The 23,596-nt window shown below is 42.2% G+C and overlaps 1 protein-coding gene across 9 annotated transcripts in view; it reads right to left on the bottom strand.

Moving 5' to 3' along the window:
* LOC121534602 (glutamate receptor 2) overlaps positions 1-23,596 on the bottom strand; it is a 92,355-nt gene that overhangs the window by 14,619 nt on the left and 54,140 nt on the right. For all 9 annotated transcript variants that reach the window (XM_041841216.2, XM_041841238.2, XM_041841230.2 and 6 more), the window contains exons 4-8: positions 4,854-5,050; positions 3,965-4,018; positions 3,545-3,703; positions 3,101-3,268; positions 2,697-2,801 (exon numbers count right to left, since the gene is read on the bottom strand). In XM_041841216.2, coding sequence (XP_041697150.1) covers positions 2,697-2,801; positions 3,101-3,268; positions 3,545-3,703; positions 3,965-4,018; positions 4,854-5,050 — 683 coding nt within the window. The remainder of the gene's footprint in view (positions 1-2,696; positions 2,802-3,100; positions 3,269-3,544; positions 3,704-3,964; positions 4,019-4,853; positions 5,051-23,596) is intronic.

Here is a 23,596-nt window from a genome sequence, read left to right as displayed (position 1 = left end):
CATAGTTTTGATGTCTTCACTATTATTCTACAATGTAGAAAATAGTAAAAATAAAGAAAAACCCTTGAATGAGTAGGTGTGTCCAACCTTTTGACTGGTACTGTATATAGATAAATAAAATCATGGTGTAAAAGACAACTGTCTGATTAGCGCCTGCCTGAGTGGACTAATCCATTGTTGAGGCCGTGGGGATGGCACATTCCATCACTTGAGGACATGTGCTACTGAAATTGTATATGGTTATATTACGTATGTAAAATGGTGCAACACTAATAAAAATAAAACTATTTTATAACAGATGCGCTTTTTCCCGCGTTGGATAGCAGTCGCTGTCCGCGGTTCTGAAACATATCAGTGCGCTGTTGAATTGGCGTCTTTTCCTAGACCATGTTTCTATGTGCATAATAGCAAAGTTAACCAGCATATTGGTATTGAGAACAATGTGGTGGAGGCAGCAGCGGAGTTAGGAGATGAGAAAACAGTCCTTTCCTTAATGGTCTAAGAAAAGTGAGGACAGAGGAAACCAACTTAATTAGGTCTATAATCAATAGCCTAACTGTTAAATGTGCCTGGCTTTATAAATCATCCATATACATCTACAGAAATAAAACAGATCCTGCTTCTGTTGCCTGTTTGAGTGTTTGTTTAATAGCCTACTGATTCCGTGAGCACCAAGCCTCTGTGAGCACCAACCCCAACATGTCGGATAAACAATTTCACAAATTCGGCTGTTTTTAATCTTTGCTATGGTGTAATAAAGGCTTTACACTTTTTTTTCATTAGAACAGCCTCTCTGGTATTATTTATAATTTATTTAGTGTGGTTTACACTGTTCCAAATTTCCAGAAAAACTATAGTTATAATAATATTATTAATAATAATAATAATAACCCTCCTTTTTCTTTTTCTCCTTATTGTTATTATTACTATTATTGTTAAAATCATCATTATTATAATAATAAGTAATGTCATTATCATTAGTAGGCTTAGTATAGCAGCCTTGTATAACCACCATCGAGCTGTAGGCCTAAGTCAGCATCTTGTTTAGTCTTAATACCGTAACTTACTTAGGCTTATATTTCAATACTTATATAAGCTACAGTACTGTATGAATCAATCATTCATTCGTTCATGTCATCACACAGCATTCGAGTCATTCATGATTTGAAATGCAATCAAGCATTTTAGTTTTAAAATAAAATAACGTGACCCTTGAATAATTAGCGTACACAATAAATAAACCGTTCCATTTTGGAAATTGCATTCATGAATGAATGCGACTGGTTTTGGTCTTTGCTGTAATAAAGGCTTTACAAAAAATAGAAATAATAATTACAGACTCTTTAGTACGCTTATAATTGATTTAGTATTGTTTACATTGTTCCAAACGGTTAGAGAAATTATATTGTAATCTAACAGCACCTGTTTGGCACACATAATTTGCACCCAGCGCTTGCTCCTTACCTTCTTTTTCTTGATCTCCAGTATTTTTCACAACTAGTCAAATGTATTCCACACGTCTGACTTCCCCTTTACCTCCTGAGCAACCAGTAAACATTCCCCCATTTTGAGTTTATTTGTCACGTCCTCTGCATCTATTCAGCAACAAGGACAGCGCAATAAACACTGTTGATGTTCTGTGGTGGTCACTGCAGCAGGGAGGAGAGGGAGACAATTGGTGCTAGTCACACAGTCATTCGCTGTCATTTTTTTTAACACAGTGCAGCAAGTCTGAGCCCGGCCCGGCCCGGCACAATCAAATCATTTGTGGTCGGACTCCCTTTAGTCATTTGTGTGTCTTAATTATTTAATCAAACAGTGCACTTAAAGCATCAGACAAGCTCACTGCATATAGTTGATTTGATTAAAACATATAGGATGTGTCTATATATGGAAAAATACACGTTTGAACATTTCGACCAATCCATTTTTTTTCTTTTTTGTCAGGGACAGCCCTAGGGCACAGTCGGAGGTTCAAACTCAGCTGGTTAGCATTTTTTAACTTACTCTTACCACTAACCATCTTACTCAAGTAAGGAAGCACTGGCTATACAAGCAGAGCAGAAAGTAGTGGGTTTTTAGCAAACACAAATCCTACCCAAGCAAGGAAGCATTAGCTGGACAAGAAGAGCAGAAAGTAGTTTGATTTTAGCAAACACAAAACCGATACCAAGACCGATAACCCGCAACATCTAGGGGGACGAGTACTCTCTCCCCACTAACAGACACCTAAGTTGGATCAGAATCTCGTAGCCTATGTGTGCTTGAAAAGTTAGTAAATTGCGTGACAGGTTCTTCCTTCAGGCGAGCTGAAGAGTGAAGAATTTAGGAAATGAATGTGAGCCCCGGTATTATAGCCAAGAAGGCGGGGCTTCCAAGGGTGGGCTCGGCATCCATTGGCCCGTTGGGCGTGATTTCAGTTTGCTTCAGGTGAATAGGATTGGTCGTTTACTTCCCATAATATGTTATACCAAATGAACAACTGATAAAGAACTGACTGAAGCATCTACACAGCAACATGTTATGAATTCTCTCTCATTTCTTCTTGTTTTTTCTTGGTTCAGTGCTGATGTGCTGTTGTCTTGTTCCATCGCAGACCAACACATTTAAGACTGTCTGATATATTATGCAACCTTGATCTATTGAGATTTTGAGACATGTTCTAGCGATATTCATATTCAGAAACACTAGCATACCTTCACAGGACCATTATTCTTCAGCTCCATGATGTTAACTGAGTAATTTACTCGTTTGCCATATTGATCGAACTGAATATTCCCTGTGAGGCCATCCACACGAACCTAAAAGGACACAAAAGCACAGCGGCAGAATGACAAGACGCCACCATTAAATACCTCATTCATAGACCAATTTACTTTTTCCACACAGATCTGGATTCACATTGCCTCGTCTAAGCTCTGAAGCTGGATGCTCAGGGTAGAAATCCCAAAAGTGTGTGGGAAGACTATTGTCATTGCTAGCTCAGGGGAGAATGTGTGTGTATGTTTTTGTGCGTCCTTACACTTCAGTCTCTGTGTGAGTGTGTGTGTGTATGTGGTATTGCCAGCCAGCCGTTGCCACGGCAACCCCATGCTGTCACCTGTTTGAGCGCTCGTTCAATCTCCACTCCCTGCGCCCAGGGCACAGCGGGGTTGGCCAGACAATCGCCGTTGTTGCCCTTTCTGGCGATGTCAATGCGCTGCTTGTGCAGGTAGCGGAAGGCCTCCGTCATCACCTGCACCGCGTCGTAGGTCAATGCAGATGTGTACTGCAATAGAACAGAAGGGGAAGGGTGTGTAAGTGTGTGGGGGATAAATGGGGACACAAGGGAGGGGGAGGAAGAGGTGGTGTGTGTCTGAGAGGGGTTGTGAGGACGTTAGTGTGCAAGTGGCTGTGTGTCTGGGTGTGTGCACGCACAGTATGTGTGAGCGAGAATAAGGGCAAAACATTTTTAAGCTGCAAACACTTCACAGCTCCCAGGGATGGAGAGATGCTAACTGAGTGCCTCTCAACCAACTAAACCCCCATGTGGATTTATACTTACCCTAATCTTACTGTCGGCACCAGGGTACTCCTTCTCCTCCAGAGCCTCCCACCTCTGGTCAAATTTGGAAACCAACGGGTCATCGAAATCCACAATCTGGAAACCTGAGACGTTGGCTCCTCCATATTGGATTTTGGAGAGGTCTCCATCAACGAAACCCTGAAATTAAAACAAGGAAATCCAAGCACAGACATGAAATGGAAATGTTTGCCATCATACAAATGTCAGCTGAAAGACAAAACAGGAAGGGAATTATTACCCAAAACTAACTAATTGGGCAATACATAAGGGATTCAATTGGAAGACAATAACTATGGCTTCTCAATGTCTCATCACTATGCATTTAGCTTAATAAATTATTTACAAGTCACTATGTTCTCCCTGAGATTCCAATTCCACCGCTGAGGTGTGAAATCTTACCAAATTTGCAATGATGTAGTGGTAGCCTTTCACATGTCTGCCAATGGTGATAACCTGGGGGCAAGATCAGATAGGTAAACAGAACAGATCATATATGAAACCCTAATGACATGGAAACCAAACAAGACAGTCTCCAAGTAATCATATTCCGCATGCTACAGCAGTCATGAGTGTTATTCTTATTGGCTTTATTTACAGTCACGAAAAACTGCCACCTGCCAGTGCTAGCACTTGTCAGTAACGAACCAAAACAGGAAGCCCATTTCAATAACTACCTCAAAAGCCATTTCACTAACTACCTCAAATGACACACCTGCAGCTAATCCCACCACATGAGTGACACCTCCACTTAGAAAGCCAGTTACATAAAGAGATTTAAATAATCATTTGAATAAAAATGTATTGTCCGTGACTTCCTTTGGCATAAAACTGTGCCCGGGTTTGATTATGTTTCTCTCAGATAAAACCTTTAGCATGCAGCAGCGAGGGGAATACGCATTGATTTCAGCATTTGGTTAAACACACGTCTACTTGCCTTAAAAACTCATTGATATACTCTCACACGGGCTAGGGATGATTTATACATAACCAGTTTATGTGAATCTCTGTGGCCTTTTGTTGCAGTCTAATTTAACGATTAGGGGGATTGTTGAAAGGCCTCAGTCCACTTGGGGGGTAGGTGTGAATTGTTTGCAGGCAAGGATGACACTCACCCACACATAGGGAGTTAGACACAAACACACACCAACAAGATCTCAATTGCTGCATTACACACACTCATCATTGCCATCATCATCAGCTCAGTCATAGTAGAATAGCTGTTCAATATAACACTGCTCTAACATCAGGTCCAGCATAAAGTACCAGAGGACTGAGCTTTTACGTTTACCTGTTCCATAATGTCTTTGACTTTGTCCTGTTCACAGTCCAGGATGACCCGTCTCTCCTTCTTGTTCTCCAGGTCCTGGAAGAGGGAGCGGTAGGCCTCGTCTTTCCTCTCGTCCTTCAGGTTGCCCACGTTGATGGCTGTCACATGCCACTTCCTTTCTGCAGCTGTGTCCAGCACCACCTGCAGTGTGGTCAGACCTGGACAGACAAGAGGGTCATGTTCATTAGGCGCAAAACGGACAAAACTATTCTGAAACCGAGTGAAACGAGGAGGCATAATCTGAACATCTCCAATAAGATATGCTTGTTTTTGTTTTCGGTCGCAAAACGTTTTACTGTGATGTGTTCTAATGAACCTGACCCAGGATAGTACACACTTCAGATTTGCCATAGTACATCTGAGAATACAGATCCTTATAGGGTTTTAGATTCATGCAAATAGATACGGTGCCTTCGGAAAGTATTCAGACCCTTTGACTTTTTCCACATTTTGTTACATTACAGCCTGATTCTAAAATGTATTCAAAAATATATTTATATATTATCAGTCTACACACAATACCCCAAAATAACAAAGCAAAAACACGTTTTTATAAATTTTTGCAAATGCATTACAAATAAACTGAAATATCACATTTACATAAGTCAGGTTGGATGGGGAGCGTCGCTGCAAATCTATTTTCAGGTCTCTCCAGAGATGTTAGATTGGGTTCAAATACGGGCTCTGGCTGGGCCACTCAAGGACATTCAGAGACTTGTCCCAAAGCCACTCCTGTGTTGTCTTGGCTGTGTGCTTAGGGTCGTTGTCCTGTTGGAAGGTGAACTTTTAGGTTTTCATCAAGAATCTCTGTATTTTGCTCCGTTAATCTTTCTCTCGATCCTGTCTAGTCTCCCAGTCCCTGCCGCTGAAAATCATCCCACAACATGATGCTGCCACCACCATGCTTCACCGTAGGGATGGTGCCAGGTTTACTCCAGACGTGACGCTTGGCATTCAGACCAAAGAGTTCAATCTTGGTTTCATCAGACCAGAGAATCTTGTTTCTCATGGTCTGACAGTGCTTTAGGTGCCTTTTGGCAAACTCCAAGTGGTCTGTCATGTGCCTTTTACTGAGGAGTGGCTTCTGTCTGGCCACTCTACCATAAAGGCCTGATTGGTGCAGTGCTGCAGAGATGGTTGTCCTACTGGAAGGTTCTCCCATCTCCACAGAGGAACCCTGCAGCTCTGATAGAGTGACCATTGGGTTCTTGGTCACCTCCCTGACCAAGGCCCTTCTCCACCGACTGCTCAGTTTGGCCAGGCGGCCAGCTCAAGGAAGAGTCTTGGTGGTTCCAAACTTATTACATTAAAGATTGATGGAGGCCACTGTGTTCTTCAATCAAGTTGTAGAAACATCTTAAGGATGATCAATGGAAACAGGATGCACCTAAGCTCAATTTCGAATCTCATAGCAAAGGGTATGAATACTTATGTAAAAACCTGTTTTCGCTTTGTCATTAAGGGGGATTGTGTGTAGATTGATGTGATATATATATATATATATATATATATATATACAGTTGAAGTCGTAAGTTTACATACACTTAGGTTGGAGTCATTAAAACTAGTTTTTCAACCACTCCACAAATGTCTTGTTAACAAACTATAGTTTGCCAAGTCGGTTAGAACATCTACTTTGTGCATGACACAAGTAATTTTTCCAACAATTGTTTACAGACAGATTATTTCACTTATAATTTACTGTATCACAATTCCAGTGGGTCAGAAGTTTACATAAACTAAGTTGACTGTGCCTTTAAACAACTTGGGAAATTCATGTCATGTCATGGCTTTAGAAGCTTCTGATAGGCTAATTGACATCATTTGAGTCAATTGGAGGTGTACCTGTGGATGTATTTCAAGGCCTACCTTCAAACTCAGTGCCTCTTTGCTTGACATCTTGGAAAAATCAAAAGAAATCAGCCAAATAATTGTAGACCTCCACAAGTCTGGTTCATCCTTGGGAGCAATTTCCAAACGCCTGAAGGTACTACGTTCAGCTGTACAAACAATAGTATGCAAGTATAAACACCATGGGACCACGCCGCCGTCATACCGCTCAGGAAGGAGACGTGTTCTGTCTCCTGGAGATGAACATACTTTGGTGCGAGAAGTGCAAATCAATCCCAGAACAACAGCAAAGGACCTTGTGAAGATGCTGGAGGAAACAGGTACAAAAGTATCTATATCCACAGTAAAACAAGTCCTATATCGACATAACCTGAAAGGCCGCTCAGCAAGGAAGAAGGCACTGCCCCATAACCTGCATAATAAAGCCAGACTACGGTTTGCAACTGCACATGGGGACAAAGATCGTACTTTATGGAGAAATGTCCTCTGGTCTGATGAAACCAAAATATAACTGTTTGGCCATAATGACCATTGTTATGTTTGGAGGAAAAAGGGGGTACCTTGCAAGCCGAAGAACACAATCCCAACTGTGAAGCACGGGGGTGGCAGCATCATGCTGTGGGGGTGCTTTGCTGCAGGAGGGACTGGTGCACTTCACAAAATAGATGGCATCATGAGGAAGGAAAATTATGTGGATATATTGAAGCAACATCTCAAGACATCAGTCAGGAAGTTAAAGCTTGGTCGCAAATGGGTCTTCCAAATGGACAATGACCCCAAGCATACTTCCAAAGTTGTGGCAAAATGGCTTAAGGACAACAAAGTCAAGGTATTGACTTCAACTGTATATATATATATATATATATGTATATATATATAGTACTTATACAGTACTTATAGGTCAAATATTGGGTCAATAATGATGGTGTGTCCCCTTTTGTTTTACATGTTTGCAACTCCACTGTCTTCATACTTTCACTGTTTTTACACCTTAGGGTATCAATGTCCTTATTTCTCCTCAAACCCTGGCCTATATTGATCTTTGTAATGGACACAGATCATCCAATACCATATCTCCATGTAACATACTTTAAGTGAAGTTGAAACACCATACCATACTGGTAATCAACATTTCTGTGAAAAATATTCCTATCATTCCAAATCGTCACAGCCTTGTATGCCATCACCAACCAAGAAAAACAATAGACCAATGGAGTTTCTCCTTCATGTTCCATTTCCCAAACAGTTTGGGCACGTCTAGCTGAGCAGATGTCCCATGGAGCCTCCCTCCATCATGGTGGGTAGCGGGTGGCTGACAGGCGGGCTGTGGAGACACTAGCACCCTTGGAGAGAAGGGGGATGAGACTGAATGACATTCAAAGGCTGTCAGAGAAGCTGTCTTTCAACCATAAAACATACAGACACGTCCAGAACCTCTCTCTAGAGTCTAGACTAATTCAATATTCAATCCATTGTAAATAGAGGGAACCACACTGTGAGTTCAGTCAGAATATAAAATGCTGTATTCAAGGTGTGCACCTATACGTGCAGTACCTCTCTCTCTAAACTAAAGCTCCAATTCAATCAATTGCAGATAGAGGTAAAGTGCACTGCGGGTTCATTTAGAATGTTACAGTAATTCTGTATCGGAGGTGTTAACCTTACAGTGAGGGAAAAAAGTATTTGATCCCCTGCTGATTTTGTACGTTTGCCCACTGACAAAGAAATGATCAGTCTATAATTTTTATGGTAGGTTTATTTGAACAGTAAGAGACAGAATAACAACAAAGAATTCCAGAAAAACGCATGTCAAAAATGTTATAAATTGATTTGCATTTTAATGAGGGAAATAAGTATTTGACCCCCTCTCAATCAGAAAGATTTCTGGCTCCCAGGTGTCTTTTATACAGGTAACAAGCTGAGATTAGGAGAACACTCTTAAAGGGAGTGCTCATAATCTCAGCTTGTTACCTGTATAAAAGACACCTGTCCACAGAAGCAATCAATCAATCAGATTCCAAACTCTCCACCATGGCCAAGACCAAAGAGCTCTCCAAGGATGTCAGGGACAAGATTATAGACCTACACAAGGCTGGAATGGGCTACAAGACCATCGCCAAGCAGATTGGTGAGAAGGTGACAACAGTTGGTGCGATTATTCGCAAATGGAAGAAACACAAAATAACTGTCAATCTTCCTCGGCCTGGGGCTCCATGCAAGATCTCACCTCGTGGAGTTGCAATGATCATGAGAACGGTGAGGAATCAGCCCAGAACTACATGGAAGGATCTTGTGAATGATCTCAAGGCAGCTGGGACCATAGTCACCAAGAAAACAATTGGTAACACACTACGCCGTGAAGGACTGAAATCCTGCAGTGCCCGCAAGGTCCCCCTGCTCAAGAAAGAACATATACAGGGCCGTCTGAAGTTTGCCAATGAACGTCTGAATGATTCAGAGGAGAACTGGGTGAAAGTGTTGTGGTCAGATGAGAACAAAATCGAGCTCTTTGGTATCAACTCAACTCGCCGTGTTTGGAGGAGGAGGAATACTGCCTATGACCCAAAGAACACCATCCCCACCGTCAAACATGGAGGTGGAAACATTATGCTTTGGGGGTGTTTTTCTGCTAAGGGGACAGGACAACTTCCCCGCATCAAAGGGACGATCAACGGGGCCATGTACCGTCAAATCTTGGGTGAGAACCTCCTTCCCTCAGCCAGGGCATTGAAAATGGGTTGTGGATGGGTATTCCAGCATGGCAATGACCCAAAACTCACGGCCAAGGCAACAAAGGAGTGGCTCAAGAAGAAGAACATTAAGGTCCTGGAGTGGCCTAGCCAGTCTCCAGACCTTAATCCCATAGAAAATCTGTGGAGGGAGCTGAAGGTTCGAGTTGCCAAACGTCAGCCTCGAAACCTTAATGACTTGGAGAAGATCTGCAAAGAGGAGTGGAACAAAATCCCTCCTGAGATGTGTGCAAACCTGGTGGCCAACTACAAGAAACGTCTGACCTCTGTGATTGCCAACAAGGGTTTTGCCACCAAGTACTAAGTCATGTTTTGCAGAGGGGTCTATCATACAACATCCATTTGAACAATTATGAAAAGGGTTTCACAAAACAAGACAGCTAACCTTAATTTAAACCTATGAAAAAGGGTGGGTTAATGCCCCAGGCAACCATAGGGAGATGGGAAACAAAATCTACAATTACAAAGCCATGGCTTCACAAAACACTGCCCAAGACCGAGTTTGAGAAACCCTGCACTACACGATCAAAAGTATGTGGACATCTGCTCGTCGAACATCTCATTACAAAATCATGGGCATTAATATGGAGTTGGTCCCCCTTTGCTGCTATAACAGCCTCCACTCTTCTGGGAAGGCTTTCCACTATATGTTGGAACATTGCTGCGGGGACTTCCTTCCATTCATCCCCAACAGCATTAGTGAGGTCGGTACTGATGTTGGGCGATTAGGCCTGGCTCGCAGTTGGCGTTCCAATTCATCCCTAAGGTGGTCGATGGGGTTGAGGTCAGGGCTCTGTGCAGGCCAGTCAAGTTCTTCCACACCGATCTTGACAAACCATTTCTGTATGGACCTCGCTTTGTGCCCGGGGGAATTGTCATGCTGAAACAGGAAAGGGCCTTCCCCAAACTGTTGCCACAAAGTTGGAAGCACAGAATCATCTAGAATGTCATTGTATGCTGTAGCGTTAAGATTTCCCTTCTCTGGAACTAAGGGGCCTAGCCTGAACCATGAAAAACAGCCCCAGACCATTATTCCTTCTCCACCAAACTTTACAGTTGGTACTATACATTGGGGCAGGTAGCGTTCTCCTGGAATCCCCCAAACCCAGATTCGTCCGTCGTACTGCCAGATGGTAAAGCGTGATTCATCACTCCAGAGAACGCGTTTCCACTGCTCCAGAGACCAATGGCAGCGAGCTTTACATCACTCCAGCCGGCGGTGGGCATTGCGCATGGTGATCTTAGTCTTGTGTGCGGCTGATCGGCCATGGAAACCCATTTCATGACTCTCCCGACGAACAGTTCATGTGCTTACGTTGCTTCCAGAGGCAGTTTGGAACTCGGTAGTGAGTGTTCCAACAGAGGACAGATGATTTTTAAGCGCTATGCGCTTCAGCACTCGGCGGTCCCGTTCTGTGAGCTTGTGTGGCCTACCACTTCGCGGCTGAGCCGTTGTTGCTCCTAGACGTTTCACCTTCACAATAACAGCACTTACTGTTGACCAGGGCAGCTCTAGCAGGGCAGAAATGTCATGAACTGCGTTGTTGGAAAGGTGGCATCCTATGACGGTGCCACGTTAAAAGTCACTGTGCACTTCAGTAAGGCCATTCTACTGCCAATGTGTGTCTATGGAGATTGCATGGCTTTGTGATCGGTTTTATACACTTGTCAGCAACAGGTGTCCCTGAAATAGCCGAATCCACTAATTTGAAGGGGTGTCCACATACTTTTGTATATATAGTGTATGGACAGTCACTCTGGGGACGACGTCGTCAATGCACTTATTAATTTAGCCGGTGACTGATGTAGTAAACTCCTCAATGCCATTGGATGAATCCCGGAACATATTCCAGTATCTGCTAGCAAAATTGGATATGAATAGGCAATAAGGTACTGTTCTTGCTTCACCTTTGCCTTTTGATAGGCTTGATGCAATTTCCGCCAAATTGCTTGCGCCTATCCAACCCCTTCAGATCTATAGGAGTGTCTAGGGAGGATGGACTAGGGGTCAGTTTGGAACTCAGGGAAAAGTCTTAAGCATTCTTTAAAGAGCAGCTGAACCAGAAAAACAATGTATCTGGTTGAAAACAGCCTGTGGCATTGTTATGCATCAGAAACATAAATTTGTGTAAAATGTACTAAGCATCACACGAGACAAGTTGTCCCCATCCCTCCCGTAAATGTGCAACTTTTGCATATTTTTGGTTGTATGAGTCAGGGAAATTCTGTAAATTAAGAGGACTCGATGTATTTTGAAAGATGAGATGTTACGGATTATAATAAACACCGCTTTGATGTCATACAAGCAAGCCGTGACTCCAAATGTACACTTCACATTTCCATATCATAAAACTCATGTCATATCAGTGTCAACATTTATGATCGCTATGTTGATCACTATGTTCATACCCATGGTTGTTGTTGTTGTGAGCAGAATTAGCCTATGTTTATCTATTTTGAAGAATATTCGCTGCAGAACACACACATGAATGTACTCATGACTCCTTTCTATGAGCACCAAACATACAATCTGTTTAGCTGAATTGCCTTCCGAAAGCCTAACACTGTAAGATCGTACTTTATAAATTAGCTAGTCATGTTGACAATAGAACAAGCTTTCAAATTATGCCCACCTGACCCAGATTGTGATTTATAAATGGTCCGTTTTTGGATTGTGTAAACAAAAACAGTAATTGTTGGATGGAGGGGATGCAGGGTTGAGTTCCAAACAAAACAACTACAAGTGTGCTTGCTCTAGTTCCTCAGCGGCATAGCTAGGAGAGCAAAAAAATTAAATAATTATAGACGAAGACTCTTCTTTGAGTCATAAAAGTTCATTGAAATTTCTTAGGAACTGTGCACACTTTAGAGAGGTGTGTTTGGCCATTTGGAGACACCAGTTAGTCCTCTCACCCAAACTCTTGTCATTTTTTGGTCATATGTTGCACCTACACCACATTCTCCAGGAATATTCTTATCATGTTACTGAATGTATCCAGAGTATTTTCTGATTTCATTATCAACAAATGCGGTGAAAACTACAGTAAAGGTAAAATGCACATAAAATCAACAATGTAATGTTTTGATTCAGTCTTATGTCAGGTGAACTGTTGTGTCTCAACTTTGGTCTAATTATTTTCCCATAATCTCCAAACTGTTCCCTTTCAGTTGCTAGCATGTTTATGGATATGCTTTTCATAATTATTTTGTAAGAAACATTTAAATTTAGCCCTATCCATATAGGCCAATTCCCACAAGTGTAAAGGGTTAACGAGCAGCAGGAAACACATGCGGAATCGGTGCATTTAGCCCCCGGCTACCGCTTTTCTCAGTTCGATAATTAGCTAGGTACTCACCTTGAGCGTAACACTGATGTATCCGGTACAAACTCTTCCTGGTATGAAGCATGAGACAGTAATAGTTTGACTGACTGCATTATGTCGCTTGTGTGACTGTCAAGATCATTAACTTAATGTACTATTTTAGCAGCATCTCCTCAGTACCTTAGCAAAATGGCATTGGGAGCACTTCTCATTTTTATTTAACCCTTATTTTCCCAGGCGACTGGGAACACATTATCTAAAGCAACATAAACCTGGAGAAGAGTTGCAATGGAGACCTATAGTAAAAAAAAAAATAACAATGATATTAACAATGATAACAATGATGACATATGGTTATTTACTTAACCCTCACTGCTCTTCCTTAAAACACACACACGCCAATTCACACACACCAACGAGCCTCCACACCAGTGAATGCACTGCACAATCGGTTGCCATGGGTATGTGAGTGTGGATCTATCTGACCTAATTAGACAGGCAATGTGATGATGAAATATGCACAGTGAGCCAGAGAGGGCTCTTCAACCAGGGACTGAAGCATTATAGGATTAGCATTCCCAATAAAACATGCTGTTAAACTTGTTTTATGTAGCCAACACTAGCACAACATTGTACTACAACTAGCACTGTATAATCAGCATCTTGATTCCCACATATAACATGTGCTAATTGGACCTTCTGAGACCATGGAGTTTCTCTTGAGTCGTATAATATAGTCAGTGCTAGCACACATTCCAACTAACAATGTAGCATTAGCATTCGTATTCCCAGGTGCTAATTGGACCTTCTGAGACCATGGTTATGGTCAACCCTATTCAATGTAGTTAATGCTAGCACACACTCCACTGTAACTAGCATTGTAGCAATATCATCCTCATTCTTCATAGCGTATTCTACCGGAACGTCTATGGCTATGGAGATTCTATGGCTATGGAGATTCTCTTGAATGTAGTCAATGCTAGCACACATTCCACTACAGCTAGCATTGTAGCATTAGCATAACATGCTATTGGACCTTCTGTGGACATGGATATTCATTAGCCCTATTCAATGAAGTCAACACTAGCACACATTACACTCCAACTAAAGGGAAAGGGGGATACCTAGTCAGTTGTACAACTGAATGCATTCAACTGAAATATGTCTTCTGCATTTAACCCAACCCCTCTGAATTAGCAGGGGGCTGCCTTAATTGATATCCACGTCATCAGCGCACGGGAAACATGAGTATCCTTATTCTCAATCGCATAATGCTAATTGGACCGTCTGTGGCCATCGAGATTTGTGAGCCCTGTTCAATGTAGTCGATACAATGCACATTCCACTACAGCTAGCATTGTAGCATAACATAACATATGCTATTGGACTTTCAATTACCACAGAGATTCATGGGCCCTGTTCAGTGCATCTACTAGCTTTAGTAGCTGAAACTACTAGCTGCACCTTCCACTTCCTTCCAGCCTGACTCTAATAGAAACCAGTGTTGCCAACTCCTCAGTAAGGAAAGTAGCTATTGGCTGTCCTAAAAGTCGCTAAAATGACGTCATCACCTAACTTGGTAATGTGCATGTAATAACGTCGTGGGAGAGACAAAAAGTGAGTAAAAAACACCCTACATTTACATGTATGTAAGCCAGGGCAGGATCAGCCAGCGGCGGCATCCCGCATGCGCAATTCATTTGCAGTCTGGACGCGGAGGGGTGAACATCTCCTGCTCTGACTGCAGCTGGGAGGGACTGCTGCGCGAGGACTGGGCCGTCTGTGAGTGCTTTGGGACGGGGGTGGGGCCCACGGCCCATGGCAGCACCCGCTGCTCATTGAGAAGAGTAAGAACGATACGTGATTTCACGTCAGAGTCTCCAAAAGTCTCCAATAACACCAGAAAAAGTAGCTAGATTTGTCGCTAGTCGCTTTTTGGAAAATGTGTCGCTAGAGGGGTCTGAAAACTCGCTAAATATATTGACAAAGTCACTAAGTTGGCAACTCTGATAGAAACTCATGCTGACCATTGATGAGGAAAACACCCCCACTAGCAGAGACACTCTCCGCCTAAAGCTTACCATACGCTTCCCAGTCGAAACAGTTGTGCGCATACTGTATATTAAGATGACATTTTGTGACGTTTGTGTTTGTATTGGTGTTTGGCAGCGTTCAGCAGTTTTTTTTCCGGCTGTTCAAGCACAGAACATGGTTTCTTGAGTCTAGTCGAAGTTCGGTAGCCGAAATCTACGCCCTTTCATCTGTGATTGGTCAACAGGGATTCTTCAATTAAATGTTTGTCACTCAAAGACAGACGACTACTTTTCATGCCAATTTCTTCACTTCACTGCACCAACATCTTAGTTAGATGTAAAATTGCCCAACTAAAACCTTCGACAGAAACATCAAAATTAATTACGGATTTCTTGAGTCATCTTAGATTAATTCTGACTATTTTGAGGAAGTGTACTGACTTACGACTTCTCCAGAGGGACAAACAGTAATATTGCTTTTTGTCTAATTTTTCAAGCAAAGGTATTTTAAGGGAGTATGCGAGCACAGATGTTCACTTCGCCTTGCCGAGTTCAGCTAGGAGCAAACCAAACCTATGTATGCGAACACCTTAAGAGGATAATTTTACATTTACATTTTTAGTATACGCTCTTATCCAGAGCGACTTACAGTTATTGAGTGCATACATTTATTTTTATTTTTTTCATACTGCCCCCCCGTGGGAATCGAACCCACAACCCTGGCGTTGCAAACGCCATGCTCTACCAACTGAGCTACATCCCTGCCTGCCATTCCCTCCCCTACCCTGGACGACGCTGGGCCAATTGTGCGCCGCCCCATGGGTCTCCCGGTCACGGCCGGCTACGACAGAGCCTGGATTCGAACCAGGATCTCTAGTGGCACAGCTAGCACTGTGATGCAGTGCCTTAGACCACTGCGCCACTCGGGAGGAGGATCCATGTGAGAAAGAGCGAGAGAGAGAATATTAAATCATGAAATGAAGGGGGATGAAACATAGTATAGGGAGAGGGGGAGGTGAATGAAATAAATGTAGAAATACAGTAGAGCCTGTATTAGCCAGTGGCACTAGGTAAGGGACAATCAACAAGGGGCTATGCGTTCTTTGGAAAATAATGAACGACATGGAAGGTGTGAACTGACCTTCCACGGAGTTGCATTATTTTCCAGAGAATGCATAGAGCCCCGAGTTGATTATCCCTTTTATACCATGGCTGTAATTTAACACATTTGCCAGTAGAAATGTGTTCAACATCCACTGAAGTAGCTAGCAAGTTTACTAGATAGCTACAGTAGTTGTCGTGGTAACCAAACAAACAGACTTGCTAGTTTAGCTAATCAAACCATCAGTCATAGCTTACCATTATGAAAATCAAATTCAACAATGCCAATAATGTTTTCATTTCGACTTTTGCTTTCAAAAGCAGCTCAAACATAGAACATATAAGAATGAACTATAGCCATTGAATTCTGCCATGCAAATATACTGTGAGTTACAGGGAAATAATGCACGCTCTAAAATGCCTTCAAGCAAATCAGAAACAAGGATTCAACAATGCCATGGTGTAATACCCTATAAAGTATCCCTTCCACACACAGCGGTAATAATCCCACTTTTTATCTTTATTAGGTCAGTCTTCCATTCTACTGTGTGACTATGGCAAGCCTGCCTTTAGATTTTATCATCAGGTATTATCAATTTACTGTACTGCTATCCTAAATCACTCTCATTTAGACACATTGGAAATGAAGACTAATAACATAATGTAATGAAACGTTTATCTTATTTTGCCTTTCAACTATTCTTATGCAAGCCCAATAATATTATGCACATTACTCTTTAGCCTCGCAAGCCACCCTGATCTCACGATCTGTGCAGGAACAATTAATGTAAGCTTGCGAGATCAGAGTGGCTTGCGAGGCTAATTACTCTTTCCCCCGGTACTGAAATGAGACTATGGAACTCTTTGTTCTAGACCTTGTAATCTTGCTCTCAGGACAGTCACATGAAATATAATTCCTTTTGGGGAAGTCTACACTCCAAAAGGGTTCTGAGACAAAAGGGTTCTGTGGCTATCCCCATAGGAGAACCCTTTTTTAATCCAGATAGAACCCTTTTTGGTTCCAGGTATAACTATTTTGGAAAGGGTTCTACATGGAACCCAAAATTGTTCTACCTGGAACCAAAAGGGGTTCTTCAAAGGGTTCTCCTATGGGGACAGCCGAAGAACCCTTTTTGGTTCTAGATAGCACCTTTATTTCTAAGAGTGTAGGCCTGTGTCCTTTTCAAAGTAGTGTCATACGAAGTGGTGTCATCACAACGGGTAAATACTGTCTGACATTGCAATATCCTCCAGAGTAACAACTCAATGCATCATACTTAGTCTACTACAAATACTGAAAAACATCAACAAGGCTGAAAGCCTCCATGCAGATAGACAAAAATAGCTGGGGATATAACAATCACTTCACCTGAACATTTATGGAGTGAATAGACCTATTCCCAACTTTTAGACATATTCAAATGCAAGGTCATTCTCTAGAAAAATATTTTAAAAGGAGTGTTCTAATGAGGAGTTCTACACAACAGAAACCTCAAAACCCAGCTGGTTCATACTTGCGAACATTAGAAAAAGTAAAAATCTATAACTTTTTCTCTGTCTCAAAATGTGCATCAGCATATTAAAATCGCTGACGTTGTTACATGTGATAAAACGCTACATTTTAGCTGTTCCCATTAGATAACCTGGCACATTTAGCCCTGTGCTAACCTGCATTGCTGCCCGTGATTATATCCGGTAACATATTCCATATCAGCCAATTAAAATAGTCGACGTAGTTGGACGTGATCCAACACTTCATGAAAGCATACTTAACAGAAGTCCAAAAGCACGATCTGATAATCAAAACAATTAGATCACATGCATTTGACTGAGTGGTCATATAGCTCACAGTGTAGAGCATCTAGCTCACAGCAATTGTTGCAAGGGTTTGAATCCCACATGAGTATTTATTTCGTTGAAATTTAGAATTACATTTATTGTTAGTGTGTTGAGAAGGGAAGCGAAGCGAAGCCAACAGCTTGAAAATGAAGATTAGAATACGTTTAATAAGGAGCTACTTCTTTCTTCAGCCTTGCAGACAAACACACTGCAATGGTCTAATAGTCATATTGTATAGGCTACATGGATGTGTACACCTAAATGTAGGCCTACAACATTTTATATTCATTTTTACTTTGTCACATATGCGTCATTTGACTCGAGGACCAACCTTGCCCTAAGGGGGATTAGAACTTGCGACTGTCCTATCTTGCCATCTCTGGGTTTACTGCCTTAGTGGGTCACACCACCAATTAACAAAAGCAGTAAGGGGTAAATTACAGATATTTGATAAGACCACAAGTGTTTTTTTTTTAATGATGTACGAATATAAACATACATGTTGTATAATCCTCCTACAACTTTATTGCTGTGAAAGCACATGAATGTGTGCGAAACGATAGGCAAAAACATGGGATTTTGTCATATATGCGAAAAATTGCCTTTTAAAGTCAAGGATGCATCATGCAATATTGGGACACAACACTTTACAGACCAAGTGGAACAAAAGTAAGGGGGCACAACTATTTTCCCTTGCTGACAACATGGGATGGATAATAATCGATAGTACAATTACACACAATGTATTTGCAGCCACACAAGGCTGTCTTGTCACAAGAATACAGGCTACTGCACCGCTTTACAAACATGGACAATTCATATCCGGCTCGAGAAATTGCAAGTTATGACAAGCTACACAGCTACATGCAAAATACCCATCAATCCAATGAAAAACAGTTGCTAATTACCATAATAATACTTCCCCATGCCAATACAATGCACAATAATGTACAATGCACTACCACGACTTATAGGTACAATGCAGCTTGGAAGCAGCTACCAAGCTGTCTTCCAACAAGAGTGCCGTACTACGCCGTGTATGATAACAGAGAAATTAGTATTCCATACCAACTTATTTTATTTTTTATTTTATTTCACCTTTATTTAACCAGGTAAGCCAGTTGAGAACAAGTTCTCATTTACAACTGCGACCTGGCCAAGATAAAGCAAAGCAGTGCAATAAAAACAACAACACAGAGTTACATATGGGGTAAAACAAAACATAAAGTCAAAAATACAACAGAAAATATATGTACACTGTGTGCAAATGTAGCAAGTTATGGAGGTAAGGCAATAAATAGGCCATAGTGCAAGATAATTACAATTAGTATTAACACTGGAAGAGATGATGTGCAAATTGAGATACTAAGGTGCAAACGAGTTGTTTATGGCAACATCGTTACTCAACCATTGGTCAAGGTCTGCCCACCCTCATCAATGTAATGCAAAGCACCTCTTCTACCATATAAAACAACATTAAAAACAATAAGATTATTTTATAAACCAAACATTTCCAATCCAATCACATCACAGAAATCAAGCAGTAGACTTGGCAGCAACACCAATAAAGAAAATCACGTCTACGCCTATTTCTGACATTTGCCACGCATTTCCAAAAGCTAGCAAATAACAAAATAATACAAGCCCAGCCAGGCTGCCTGTTCTTATCCAGATTCAAAAGAGTTGCAGCCGCCTTGATGCTGTGTTGAACCTCCTCAGCAGTCTCTCGTTCCACTCCCCACGGAATTTGCTTGTAAGATCCCTCTCAAATGCCAGTTGAATCAGCTGCGCTTTCCTCCTGTGCAACATGCTCCGTCTGTGCTCACTGTTTTTCAATGTTGAAAATAGAGTTCTCGCAAATTGCCGTGGATGCTCCAAATGTTCATCACAGTAGGCATTGCTGTTAGAGGCCCGGAGTATCTATCCAAAATGCTCTGCGTTGTCCATTTTTCTTCTCCAGGTCGGGCGATTTCAGTCTGTAGAAACTGGCGTGCGACAGTAAACTCAGTTTCCACAAAATCTCCTGAGATTAAGTCCAGCAGTGGTTTCAGTTTTTCCACACCACATTCATAAAGGTTTCATTCTCTGGGTGCAAGGCACACAGGGCCTCAACAAGTTGGCTGTTTTGTTTGTTAAATCTTGCTGACATTTCTCCCAGTCCAGCATCCAGAGTGCTGAAAAACAGTATTTTGCACTCCCTCTCATTATCCTCTTCTTGCTGGCCCATTGTTGTTTCAACCACATATTATTTCAGATTACTACTCACTACTCTTTGCCGTGTGCTTGGACACGGGGGAGTCTGTGTGCTTGTATTTCTCCCATAACTCATCAAACTGCATCTGCCTTGCAGGAATATTCCATGCGCTACAAAATGCAGTTTTCTCCCACAGTACAGGCGGGTTGGGTATTTCCCCAGACAAACCTGCGCTGGCTCCTTATCACCGAGGTCGTCAGGCACTAAAAGAGGCGTCGGTGCATGTAATATACTGGCAGTGCTGCTGCTAGGTTCGTCTTGGCGGCTGCAGGCCCCTCCTCGAGTTGGTTACCTCCTATGTCACCAGGCTGCAAGACGGTTGCGCAGGTGCCTTTGCTGCTGTGCTCGGTAGCCTTGGCCTTAGCCTCTGTGGCAGGCTACCTACCTAACTGTTAACATTAGCTAAATTGCGCGGTGAAACTATTTTTTTTCTCCATAGTACGTAATTTTGAAAGTAAACCTAAACGGTCAAATTGACCCCGCCCTTCTACTGTGAAGGCCAATCAAACATTTTCGTTTTTTTCAACTGGTAAAATGTGTATGACGTACGTATGATGTGTGCAAGGGAGTTGCATGAATGACGCATATACAACAAATCGGTTGGGCATGATGGAGGGGGAAGATTGTGGGACTGAATAGGGATACAAAACTGAGGGGGCACAATATACCAACAACTAAGGGGGCATTGCCCCCTTTTGCACCCTCGTGGTGCCGGGTCTGTGCCATTGGTTGGTGGACATACAGTGCCTTCAGAAAGTATTCAGACCCCTTGACTTTTTTCACATTTTGTTACGTTACAGCTTTATTCTAAAATTGATTAAACTGTTTTTGTCCCTCATCAATCTACACCCAATACCCCATATTGACAAAGCAAAAACAGGTTTTTAGAAATGTTTGCTCATTTATTAAAAAATATCATATTTCCATAAGTATTAATACCGTTTACTCAGTACTTTGTTGAAGCACCTTTGGCAGCGATTACAGCTTCGAGTATTCTTGGGTTTGACGCTACAAGCTTGGCACACCTATATTTGGGGAGTTTCTCTCATTCTTTTCTGCAGATCCTCTCAAGCGCTGTCATGTTGGATGGAGAGCATTGCTGCACAGCTATTTTCAGGTATCTCCAGAGATGTTCGATCGGGTTCAAGTCAGGGCTCTAGCTGGGCCACTCAAGGACATTCAGAGACTTGTCACGAAGCCACTTCTTCGTTGTCTTGGCTGTGTGCTTAGGGTCGTTGTCCTGTTGGAAGGTGAGCCTTTGCCCCAGTCTGAGGTCCTGAGCGCTCTGGAGCAGGTTTTCATCAAGGATCTCTCTGTATTTTGCTCCGTTCATCTTTCCCTCGATCCTGACTAGTCTCCCAGTCCATGTCACTGAAGAAAGTCCCCACAGCATGATGCTGCTGCCACCACCATGCTTCACTGTAGGGATGGTGCCAGGTTTCCTCCAAATGTGACGCTTGGCATTCAGGCCAAAGAGTTCAATCTTGGTTTCATCAGACCAGAAAATCTTGTTTCTCATGGTCTGAGAGTCTTTAGGTGCCTTTTGGCAAACTCCAAGTGGGCTGTCATGTGCCTTTTACTGAGGAGTGGCTTCCGTCTGGCCACTCTACCATAAAGGCCTGATTGATGGAGTGCTGCAGAGATGGTTGTCCTTCTGGAAGGTTCTCCCATCTCCACAGAGGAACTCTGTCAGAGTGACCATTGGGTTCTTGGTCACCTCCCTGACCAAAGCCCTTCTCCCCCAATTGCTCAGTTTGGCCGGGCGGCCAGCTCTAGGAAGAGTCTTGGTGGTTCCAATCTTCTTCCATTTAAGAATGATGGAGGCCACTGTTTTCTTGGGGACATTCAATGCTGCATAATTGTTTTGGTACCCTTCCCCAGGTCTGTGCCTCAAAACAATCCTGTCTCTGAGCTCTACGGACAATTCCTTCGACCTCAGGGATTGGTTTCTGCTCTGACATGCACTGTCAACTGTGGGACCTTATATAGACAGGTCTGTGCCTTTTCTAAATCATGTTCAATCAATTGAATTTACCACAGGTGGACTCCAATCAAGTTGTAGAAACATCTCAAGGATGATCAATGGAAACAGGATGCACCTGAGCTCAATTTCGAGTCTCATATTGAAGGATCTGAATACTTACGTAAATAAGGTATCTGTTTTGAATTTTTAATAAATTTGCAAAGATTTCTAAAAACCTATTTTCGCTTTGTCGTTATGGGGTATTGTGTTTAGATTGCTCAGGAATTATTTGTTTTTAATCCATCTTAGAATAAGGCTGTAACGTAACAAAATGTGGAAGAGGTCAAGAGGTCTGAAAACTTTCCGAAGGCACTGTAAACTCTTTGATAGGCTTTTGAGGAGTTTGTTACCGGATATAATCACGGCCAGCTATGCAGGTTAGAAAATGGGAACAGCTAAAAGTTTAAACTAAAATTGTTTTGAATGTTCACAAGTATGGATCCAGCAGCTCTCCAGGAACAGTGGATACCACCACCGCAAGGTCTAAATCCCTCAATGTCAGGTAACTGCCCCCCAACTTTGCTGCGAGCCATGAAAAGTTCTTACACAGGAGGTGTGATGGCCCTAGTTGATACTATCTGACAAGATGTTTGTCATGCACCACAATGCCCTTTACAAAGTGTCATTCTGGTACCTTGCTCTGCGTGTGGAACTAATATTAACTCCCTTGTGTCTAGAAAACATGGTGGTTCATGTCTATGTAACATGTCACATCCAGTATATGGCAAACAGCCTAGAAACATAACCTTTGCAGCGTATATACCGTTTTTATCTTCTCTCATATGTTTGAGTGCTTTGTAATTAGATTTAGGGCTCAGTTCAATCAGATCCGCTTTAGCCAACGTCTGCATTACAGTTGTTTTGGCAGTGCCATTGGCTGCACGGAGTCGCATTAAGAAAAATCCCATGCAGCCTTGTTTACAAGTTCGAACTGGAATGTGAATAGGATTATGTAAATCCTCATTATTTAGTTTAATGCTTTTTCAATTTGAGCGTAATTATTTCTATATAGCCTACACTTTCTCATTCTGAACTTCAACACGAGTGGGGCAGGTGTGGCTTCGTGACAATGGTCGCAACAGCAGCTGCTCACAGATTTGACAGCTCCAACACAGTTCCACCTTTTACACCGCCAAAACATCTGCTTTGCAGGTGTCTGTTATCGCCGGTTAACGCTTGATCTAATTAAATCTAGGCCTTAGTTGTGTTGACAAGAGGGCGGTCGCTCCACGAATACCTGTGGAAGTGTAATTTTAATGTAATGTAATTTTATCACAGTTGGGTGTCATATACAGTACAGTACTTGTCTTCTCTTCAACCTTCAGGTTTTGACAGCCTTTTTGAATATACAGTAACTCCAATGTCAACTTTAAATATTGGCAAAAAGCAGTGTTTTTCTATCTGTAACCCATAAGGTTCCACGGTTCCTTGAGATGTGGTCCTCTGTAGCTCAGCTGGTAGAGCACGGCGCTTGTAACGCCAAGGTAGTGGGTTCGATCCCCGGGACCACCCATACACAAAAATGTATGC

Source organism: Coregonus clupeaformis, chromosome 2 (assembly GCF_020615455.1).
Source record: "Coregonus clupeaformis isolate EN_2021a chromosome 2, ASM2061545v1, whole genome shotgun sequence".
NCBI classification, from domain to species: Eukaryota; Metazoa; Chordata; class Actinopteri; order Salmoniformes; family Salmonidae; genus Coregonus; species Coregonus clupeaformis.
The sequence above is the reverse complement of the archived record's forward strand: the minus strand, read 5'-3'. Positions and strand labels throughout refer to the sequence as shown.